Genomic DNA, 10,721 nt, shown 5'->3' with positions numbered 1-10,721 from the left:
TTTAGGTGAACAACATTCTGAGACATCACGTGGTTTGCTGCTAAAACTTATCTAGATTGAGATCCTTGGCCACTGTTGATAACCTGTGTGTGATCGGAAACTGTCAGTAAAAGTTCAGTCTAAACTTCATTCCCACTGAAAACTGAATGAAGATTGTACAGTAGTGGTTATGGGCATCTTTAGCTTAACATACATTTATACATGGGCAAACCTCATCTCTAGTATGTACTGTAATGGATCACAGTCGGACAAACAAAAAACTCATCCGCAAACAAACTCCCAGTGACACTCATAACATGACACTGAGAGAAGTCTTCAATTTTGACTTCGTCTGAACAAATAAGTCACAAACAAGACCGCTGACCATTTGACGGATATACCATTCGAACTCGATAATAAATGGTATATTTTCAATTTTCGGTTTATTTCATGATCAAATGTGATATTTTTGATGCGATTTCATTGGCCGAATCCTAACTTACTACCTGTTAACAAAGTGATAAATGCGTTATTAATTGCTTTAATCCGATTATGTTAATTAGTCGAGCCGAGGATTAAAAAACTTGAAAATATCAAAAAAATTGTTATTTTGTTCTTAAATTTCATTCGCCAGTAGATTTGTATTTATTTCTTACTTGATTGAATTAAATGCAGGCACCTAATTGAAAATCGTTCTGTCTTATACATCAACGGGTGGGTTCTCAAAGGGAAAGGACTTTTTAGCCCAACCAATCAAAATCTCTGCTGTTTCTATTTGCTGCTTAACTTAAACAAATCTGAGCTCAGCCGAACCTTTTTGTTTTTACTTCATCTCATATCAATCTGCGTTTAATTCAGCCTGCCACTAATTTTATTCTAAAATAACACCTGAGCTGAAATTCAAAAATCTGAAAAAACAGTTATAAAACTAACTTGAAAAACCCGGAAATTTTCAATTAATATTGCATTAAAAATATTTTAAATTATTTACAAAAATTTTGATATTTCCTTGATGGTTATTTCCCATTTTACGCCCCATCTTAACTTTGGTCATTTTTCCATGGATTTTGACTCTTTCATTCCCCCCATCCCCCCAAATTTCACCCCGGGTTCACCCGCCATTATTCCCTCATCACCCCAAATTATGTTCCCGCCAGTACCTGGCTCTAATCTGAATCCCAACCTTTTCCCCCGCACACAAGTGGTGCCTCAGTACTCACATAAAAAAGAGACCAGTCCCTCCCTCCTGGCCCAAAATGACTCATCATTGACCCCGTCATCACTTAGCCCCCCTTTCGATGGGACGGTGGGGGCTAAAAAGGAAAGCGGCGCTATGCTCAGCGATCTATCAAAACAACACCCTATATCAAACAGTAAGTCTACTTCTAGAACATTCTTGTTGATGTTTTGGATACCGAACAATTTCCTTAAAAACGCGCGCGAATAATCACAGAACCATCTATTGATACAGCTTATCAGAGCTCTTTCTTTCATATTTCGATAGTTACAAATTCAGTAAGAGTTTTCTAAGTGTCGAGAAAAAAATTAAGTTTGCCTTTAGACTATTTTAGAGCAAAAGGAGAGGAACAAAATAGTTGATGTATTTGATAACCTTTAGCAGCTGCAATTTATGTTAGGAGGTTAAAATATTAAAAACAATGGGTTTGATAATCTCTTAAACTCGGCCATGATAACTAAGAGTATCTTCAAAGAAAAATTTGTAGAAAAATCATGTTTTCTTGAACAATTTTCAACTTAATTTTCATTTTTTTTTTCAAATTCTTCATTTAGTTTTCTGAATTCGCTTCAAAATGTTTGTCGGAGCCTTCTGCAAGAATTTGTCACCTGTTTGATTCGCTTTACTGAATTGCAAGTTCACTTAATTATTTTTAATGTTCATTTTTGATGTCTCATTTTTATACACAATTTCTAGCGTTCTGAGTAAAAAATATTTAGATTTTTTCAGTTGAGTTTATTGTTTTTAGATTAACGCTTTGAGTTATTTCGTGCCAGATGAGAACCAATGTTGTTTTAACTCCGACATACGCCAAGAAAACGCATCGACTTTCTATTACTACTTTCGTTTGTAGTTTTTCTATGGTTTTTTGGTACTTTTTTGAAAATGATTCGAAAGTTGCCAAGTTAAATTGTTTCCAAGTTAAAATTACAATGCACTTTCAGCGACATTTTTTGGAACCCCCCTTATAACTTAAAAATAAATTCTGATACCTCAATAATTGATGATTCTAACCAAGAAAAAAGCGAGTTTTTTTGATTATCCCTGAATCATAAAAAATGAAAATCAAAAAATATTCGAGAGGCCCAAAAAAACTTATATCAGTTGAAATTAGATTGATAGAGCTTTCACTTTTTATCATCAATGACTTGGAGTTTTTTTAATCTGAAAACAACTTTTTCTTGTATAACTGTTTGAAGTTTTCAAACGAAATATTTGTTTGTTCAATCTGGCTAACTCTCAATGGACAAACAATTGAGACGGGCTGTTTGTTTGGTAAACAAGGGTCAATTGACCGTTGTTTACTAATTAACTAAGGGGGACCACTTGACAATTGATTGGACAAATAAACGATGCAAATAACTTGAATTAATTCAAACAGAGAAGTTTACCAATTCAAAGAAAAAACCACCGACAACTGTCAAAACTTTAAAATTAACTCAAATAAAATAAATTTACTTTAAAATTTTTTCAAACAATTTGCGCATTAGCCCGGTTCGTTTTTACAAAATTTATTTTTTGTTAGGATCTAATTTCATTAATGAAAGTTTATAATATATTACTTGTGTACACAATTACGGAAGAAAACAAAATATGCAGCTCAGAGGCTAATTTAGACAACGTCATTTTTTAACCTTTTGATAAAATCTTGATTTTTTTCAGAATCACTTTCGCCAGGGTTCGACTCTGAAAACGTTTTGTCGACCAATGAGAACAGAGAAAGCAATCAGTCCTCGGCAGGGTGCGACAATTCATCTCCCTCTCCACTCTCATCGGCGACCGAGAAGATCCCAAAATGCATCGGGTGTTGCGAGCCTATCCTGGACCAATTCATCTTGAGAGTGGCGCCGGACTTAGAGTGGCACGCGCACTGTCTCAAATGCCACCAGTGCTCGACAGTTCTGGATGAGAGACAAACTTGCTACTTAAAGGACGGCAAACCATACTGCAAGCTAGACTACATACGGTATGTCCTACGTTTCTGCCCCCCCCCCCCCCCGCCTTGATTTGTTACCTTTACATCACTATTCCGCTAATTTTAAAACTTCATTCGGTGGGGTGGTCAAAGCGACATATGTTTTTTTTAATTAAAAAACTATCCGCTGCAACATTTATCTATTCTTATCAAATTGCACTTAAATATTTTGATATCTTCTGCAATTCGCAGAAACAAAATGATTACTTTAGTGAAATAATTTTTCGATCTTTTTGTTTCAGTTTATTCAGCATCAGATGTGGAAAATGTGACCTGCCGTTTGAAAAGACTGACCGGGTGATGCGAACTATGAACAAAGTTTACCACGTGGAGTGTTTCTCCTGCAACGTCTGTTTCAAACAGTTGTTGCCGGGAGACGAATACGCAATCCGAGATGACCTCATATTCTGTCGGGACGACATGGTCGAACTCATGACATCATCTGCAGCAGCTAATGCGAATCAGAGTCCCAACCAAAACTCTTTGCCGACATGCGAGAACCCATCGTCGGCAGGGGATACGAGGATAGCAGGAATACCTTCAGAGCAAAACAGTCCCAAATATGGGGGCATGCAGAACAATTCAGTCGGGAATAATTTGAGTCTGTCTTTGAGCTCGTCAAACGACTTGGATAGAGACGACAAAATCATTTTTTCACCAGGTAACGTTTGGGATAGGATCAATGATCCAATTAAATTGATTAATTTTTCGCAATACGAAATGATTAATTTTTCGCCTTTCTCTTGTTTCATATTCCTTTAGTCTTGAGCCCTATAAGTTATTTACATTTAGCCAAAAAGTATGAAATTAACAAAACTTTTCAGTCAACAATATTTTTAAAAATTGACCAGTAATGAAGCAAGAACCAGGCTTTGTGTTGACAACTTTTAATGCTCCGTTTTTTTTTGCGTCGTCAAGTTGAACAAACGTAAAAAGGGCGGTGCTGGTTTTTCTTTGTAGTATATTTCATTGCTAAGTACTGTTTTTATAATTTAATTTGCAACACTATTAACTTGTTCTTACTAGCATACAAGACCCGCCTTTGAGTAATTTGAGAGAGAAAAAGATCCTGATTAAATTTACATAATACCAAGAACGCTTTCCTCTTTTTCATTCACAGTCGCCTAATTAGATAAGCGCCAGGCGAGGGATAATTGTTTCATAGTCTGAAAGTAATCCAACTCCAACGCCAAAACTATACACACCATGTTTTTTCTTTTTCTCTCTTATGAGTTGCCATGTTAATTTTTCAAACAAATCTGTTTTTCTGACTTTCATTGTAGCTTTTGTTCGGTTCTCATCCTAAACTATTTTTCGGCTTGGATTGCAGGCAATTTTTCGAGAAAACTAATAAGTAATTATAGATAAAATACCATTTCCCCTGTGATTTAGAGATACTCAAGGAAATAATATATAAAAACTACATGACGAGCAAAAATCCACAACTAGGTAGCAATTCTCAAGACTTGAACTTAGTTGGTCTTTTCAGATGACAAATCGTGCAAGGACTCTGCAGTCTCTCTGTCGGTCAGGGGGGAGAAGAGACACCACTCCTCCAAGGACGGCTCCTCCAAGCCCACCCGCATCCGTACTGTGCTTAATGAAAAACAACTACACACTCTCAGGTCAGAGCAAATCACAGACAGACTAATCTTGCTAGATAGATGTGCAGACGACAGAGTCCGAACAGCAAAAATAAACTGAAAATCCTCTCAAATTTGCAGCCCTTTGTTCATTTTTTTACGCTCCTCTTAAGATTTTCAGTGCTTCTCATATTTTTCGTTTTTTCATGGCTCTACGAAAAAAAAAACCAACACAGGTAACAACAGGTGTCAAAATACTTTGCCCCCGAACACCTTGCTCTACGTTTTGTACCACTCCAATTTTTCCAAAATGACAAATACATCTTCGGTGGCGATTATATAGTATGTCGCACTCTGTGTGTCCCGGTATGTGAGTATAAGTTGAGTGGTGTGTTTGCAGGACCTGTTACAATGCCAACCCCAGACCGGATGCCCTGATGCGGGAGCAGTTGGTGGAGATGACTGGCCTGTCTCCCAGAGTTATTAGGGTCTGGTTCCAGAACAAGAGGTGCAAGGACAAGAAACGAAGCATAGCCATCAAACAAATGCACCAGCTTCAGGCAGAAAAGGTACCACTGTTGTTCCAATCATTATGTTAAACTTGTCTTTTTTGTCCGCCACAAACTAACTTCACGCAGCTTTGAGCATTACATCAAATGTAAACCCATCCAACCGTGATTCGAGCTACAGCGCAACAAAATGCATGTAGATCTTAATCAGGTCTTGATTTTTAAATTGGGTAACTTCTGCTATTCAAGTATCAAAATGATTGTCAAGCAAAAGTTATACAGAAAACACCTTCAGATGATATTTTAGAAGTAAATTTCAGATTTAACGAAAAAATCTGTTTTTTTTGTTGCTTTTCGTGTCTCTTTTCAAATCTCAAAAAAAAATCATTTTTTTACGATGTTGCATGTTCAGACTTGTATGTTATGAGAAGAACGGGGCTTATCGATTGAACAGAGCAATTCAGTTCCCGATTCGAGTTGAATTTAGTCAACCAGAGAGAGATTAAATCCCCTTGTAAAATCAGACCTAGTAAGACTTCGTCTAAGCCTTATCGATCGCCCCCATATCCGTGCCTCATAACCGACAATTCCCCCTATTTACTAGGAATTCCACAGGAAATAAAATCTATTGATTTGCTATTTAGAGTTCTTTCAAACTCGATTTGGACAAATTTGACAACAATTCGCACATAAAGCATCACAAAAGTTCAGTTTGACCGGATGCAAAAATTAATGGATTTTCACCTTTGATATTTTGTTTCGAGAAACTTCAATTCTTCAAACTGACGTTCACATAATTTTCATAAAACTGTTCATAATTGTGTTAAAAATAGATTGAAAAACTTTCTGATCACCAAACTAAAAACAAATATTTCAAGCTGATAAAAAAACAGGCCTTTCCTTTTTTCCTAAAATTTCAATTAAAGTTAGTTATAATGATACAATTATTTCGTACAAAAATGAGAAACTTCGTTCCGAAAGACAAGTTTTCTCATTACCGTGTTTACGAGTGAAGAAAAAGTGACGATAAATTTGACATGTCCTTCTTTTTTGCTCCTTTTTTGTGTAAATTTATATGTGTATGTTTTCATTGGACAGGTGTGTTGAACAATAGGGGGGGGGGGGGGGTTCTAGTTAGTAGTTAGAGGCACTAGGCACCATAGGAGAGAGAAGGGCGAATATTTTCATTGATTAGTCGACCAATTTGACAGCTCATGTCAAATAACTCCATATTTTCCCCCTCCTACAAGGAGACTCAGAAAGAAAGAAAAAAGAGAGAAGAGAGAGAGGAGAGGTAAAGGAGGGAGAGGGATTTCAACAGACATACTTGGGCATCGGGCCATGATTTAACTACTCATCGCGATAGTCAAAAATCCCAAAATCAGCTTAATTAAACTAAACAAAGTAAATATTTAAGGTTTGAAGATTTGGAAGATAGACCTAGAATAGACAATTGAGGTCGCACGTGAAGTTTTTAGTCCTCTTTACAAAAAACAAGTTTAATAATGATCGACTCACATTTTTTAGAGACACTTTTACTCTCTAAGACACTTAGTTTAATATAGAAAGAACTCTAGGTTGATTTTTACTTGGCTTTTTTTAAAAGCTCATTTTGCTTTATGTAGTTATTTTTCAGAAATTTCGATTAGTAATTAAATCAGAGATATCAGCCTACGTATAGAATAAATGTTTTAAGATATGTGCCTCGATGACAAAAAAAACATACTGCAGCTATAACTAAGATTTACATACATAAGATATTGGTCGAATTATTTAGAAGGCTGAATCTCATTTTTTCTAATCGATCATAAAAATCAATAGAACTTTAAATCCTTTTATGGACTATTTAGTCGAATTATAAACCTGTATAAAAATGCAATCTCCAAACTGATCGGACAGTATAAAAAAACGAAACATTTTTGCGAGGTTTCTTTAGAAGTTTCTTTGTCGTTTTTTTTTTAAAATAGCACTCAATCAATTTTGATCTGACAAATGTTCGTTCATCACTATGTTCATCATCATCATTTTTTAGCAAGTAAATACATTGAATGGGGGAAAGTGAATCAAAGCGTACGCGATAAGAGGCAAATAGTTGAAATCTGAAATGTTAGCCCAACAATTAAGACAGCTTCCTTTTGGCCCAGCAGTTTATCTTATCTTGACACAATTTTTCCACAAAGACTAGTTGGTTCTTCTAGTTCCATGGAAATATTTCCTCGTTTCTTTTTTCATTCAGCGGAACATTTCAAAGGGTAAAAACATGGTCGACATTTTTAACATACAAAATAGAACAAAAATGCAGAAATGCCTCCTTTAGATTTAAATTGCAAGAAATGCGTATTTTATTTTTAAAATGCGCGATTTGTATTCCATCAAATTCATAAGCATTGCAGCAAGCATAACAAAATAATTTGAATCATCTGAGCTCCGATTAGAAAATTTACTAAAAATTATATATTTCGGTCAGTTTTCATCAGTTTTTCAACATGAAAACTGGACGGTTGTTTTAGTTTTAATTTTTTGTAAAGTTATGTAATATATTTTTATTTATACGTAAAAAGCAGATTATCGAAAAAATAGATCTATAGAGATAGAAAGATAGCGTTGAACTGTGAGAGGTGGCCTGAAAAAACTGAATTGAGAAAATGTGACAGAATGCATTGTCTAGTAATTTCCTGTGCTTTCTACACAGTCTGCGGGACTCCGGCCAGGTAGCTTCCGGGGGGCATAGAGGGGCTGTGAGAGGGGGGATAATTGTGGAGAAGGCTACAACCCACAGGTGGCATAATAGAAGAGAAAAGAAAAAGAGGGGGGTTGAGAGATAAGACCAGAACAGATAAATGACAATGAGCCGACTACATGTACTAGTACTGTTAACAGTATTACCACGAAACAACGTAAAATTTGTCAAAAAACCAATTCGGACAAAATTTTATTAAACAGAAACGTCGGCAGTAATTCTTTTGTAGGAAAAATTTGTCTGGGTAAATAATCTGAATCTGTGTCACTGTATGTGAATACACAGCGCTACAAAGGTAGTTGCCACTAAAATGCAAAACCATTCAAAATAATATTCGAACTTTTAAAACAGCGCAGAAGCAAAGTTCCTTTCAGTGCATTAAGAAAAATGACTTTGAACATTTCTAGGAAAAAAAAATTATACGTAAAAGAAAATTTATCTTTCCGGATAAATAATTTTCTAGGCTAGTTCTACAATTAAAATACTTTGAAAATTAAAATCCTTGTAAGATCATTATTATTTACGCCTTTTATTGCAATAACGGTTTCAATCAGGGTTATAATGTATCTTTGTTTTTGTTTTTCAGAATATTAGTGGTCTGAATGGCGTGCCCATGGTCGCTGGCAGCCCCATGCGTCATGACCCAGTGCTGGACGGCCAGTTTCCTCCCTACCCCCACCCTCCGTACGGCCTACCACACCACCCCCACCACGCCTCAGAGATGGACCCAGCCTACATGGTAAGAACAGTTGGACTGAAAAATATTTTGGAGTAGTTTGCAAATCATTGTTTCACTAATTTAGAAGCTAAACTTTTACAAATCAAGAGACAAACAAATTTTTTCTTCGGCGCTTGTCGGCTAAATTTTCTTTCTTCAATGAAGAGCCACCAAAAAAATTTTTGCTAATTTTTCTGGGAAAAAGAATACCTGGATGCTAAAAAAGGAAAATCAATTAGGAGTTATAAAGTTGAATTACTTTGCGAAGAACATTCATTTTTGAAATGCCAAAAAATTGACATCAATGAAGAAGCACACTCACTGAGAAGTCGATTGGATGATGTCGTCAAAAAACGATCAGTTTACACTTTCAATTTTTTACGTTTGACGGCGTTAACAATAATAGAGACTTACAAATGTTGGGATTATTGAGAAATGTACTAAAACGGAAAATATGGAAATATTTCAATCAGATTATCAAATTACCTCAAACTAAAATCTAATCGTCTTATTTCTGCGACAATTTGGCCACTTGTGACGGGATGTTGGACGCATGTTTCCTTTTCTAGAGGAAATTGAACCAATCGCCGCCGCAATTCTAAACTTGTCACCTTTTCGACCAGGAAAGGATTTATCAGGGCGTACAATATGTATATGCAGGATAAAAACAGAACAGTAGAAAATTTCATTTAGATTCCCATGCTTAAATTATGCCAATGTATGATTGGCTACTTTTGCTAGTAATGTTTATCAAAAAATATTGACGAATGATTTTATTAAATACTTTATAAAGGGCACTCAAAACATTTTATTGACAGAATAATAACTATCTCAACCGAGAATTCCTGTAATACTTGAAAATTGTAAAACGGCTAAATGTGCAAAACCTTTAAAACGCCTGTCATTGACTTTTTTTAAAATCATTTTATCAAAAGAAACTCAAATCAATAATAACAGGTAGCTGTTGTTTCAGATGGCATTCGACAACGGCGGCGGCGGACCAGGTTCAGTCATTTCAGACGGCTGTTTGGGCTCGCCTGCTGGAAGCGACTGCTCCCTCTCTCTATCCTCAGACTGAAAACAACATTCCACCTACACCCGTCGAAACAGACAATTATCAACCCTAATTCTACATATTATGTACATCACAACTATTAATTTCAATGTCATTTGAACACTCGTCAACGAATTGCCATCTACACTGAAGAATTGCGACAAAGGATATGCATCGACGAGGTGGATGATTTTTACCTTCGTTTGATCTCTTCAATTATTTAACCGACCCTAGGGAATCTAGAACCTTCGGATTTCCCGACATGTTTACAACGTCATATGGTACCATTGAATCTACTGGATATGGGAACCGATAAAAATTCTGACAACCGATGCCGGATATTCGAAATTATTTGAAGCACAGAAACCTGGATATTTCCCGACTTGCGAAGATTTTGGATGTTTATTTTGACGAGACTTCATCCAGTCAAGGCCGAATGAACGTTGATTAGATGTTACAAATCCTTTTAGCTGTCAAAAACTCAGTCATCAATAGCTGTTTAAACGAACCGTCAATCAAAACTCTATTGCAACTCCATTCCCAAAAAGACACTCTTTTCTTTTCCGTTTTATGTTTCAAATAATGCAGAAAATTTAAATGCTGTAAATAAACCATTTAGTAAATGTTACAATTTAATCTTCTAGAAAACAGTATCATTGTAAGAGACCTGTATGCACAGGTAAGTGTGACACTCTTCGTTACATTCGCAATCGCTTCAAATGAAAAACCGAACAAAAGGCATAAAACAAGGACAGCCAGTTGCTGTGCAAGTAGCACAGAATGTTCCGACTATATTCACAAAAAAAAAGATTTTTAAAAAAAATTTTCTTCAAAGTACTCATTTTTAGTTTGTGGTGTGATTCGAGAACTACACAATCGCGTAGGGAATTAATGGATTAAGCATAATCCACTAAATTTGTGTTCGT

At 35.8% G+C, this 10,721-nt stretch overlaps 1 protein-coding gene across 1 annotated transcript; it reads left to right on the top strand.

The window, feature by feature from the left end:
- Positions 1 to 775: 775 nt before the first annotated feature.
- Positions 776 to 10,445, top strand: LOC134854365 (insulin gene enhancer protein isl-1-like). Its single transcript, XM_063870589.1, has 7 exons — positions 776 to 1,352; positions 2,879 to 3,182; positions 3,434 to 3,852; positions 4,681 to 4,816; positions 5,175 to 5,343; positions 8,610 to 8,762; positions 9,715 to 10,445. The coding sequence occupies exons 1-7, from the start codon at positions 992 to 994 to the stop codon at positions 9,817 to 9,819; spliced, it is 1,647 nt and encodes a 548-aa protein (XP_063726659.1). The 5' UTR covers positions 776 to 991; the 3' UTR covers positions 9,820 to 10,445.
- The last annotated feature ends 276 nt before the right edge of the window (positions 10,446 to 10,721 follow it).

This window comes from Symsagittifera roscoffensis, chromosome 9 (genome assembly GCF_963678635.1).
Source record: "Symsagittifera roscoffensis chromosome 9, txSymRosc1.1, whole genome shotgun sequence".
NCBI classification, from domain to species: Eukaryota; Metazoa; Xenacoelomorpha; order Acoela; family Convolutidae; genus Symsagittifera; species Symsagittifera roscoffensis.
The sequence above is the reverse complement of the archived record's forward strand: the minus strand, read 5'-3'. Positions and strand labels throughout refer to the sequence as shown.

Coding starts and splice junctions, on each gene's coding strand:
- LOC134854365 (XM_063870589.1), top strand. CDS start 992: ATGGTTATTTCCCATTTTACGCCCCATCTTAACTTTGGTCATTTTTCC. Junction 1,353..2,878: donor ACAACACCCTATATCAAACA/GTAAGTCTACTT, acceptor GATTTTTTTCAG/AATCACTTTCGCCAGGGTTC. Junction 4,817..5,174: donor AAACAACTACACACTCTCAG/GTCAGAGCAAAT, acceptor GTGTGTTTGCAG/GACCTGTTACAATGCCAACC.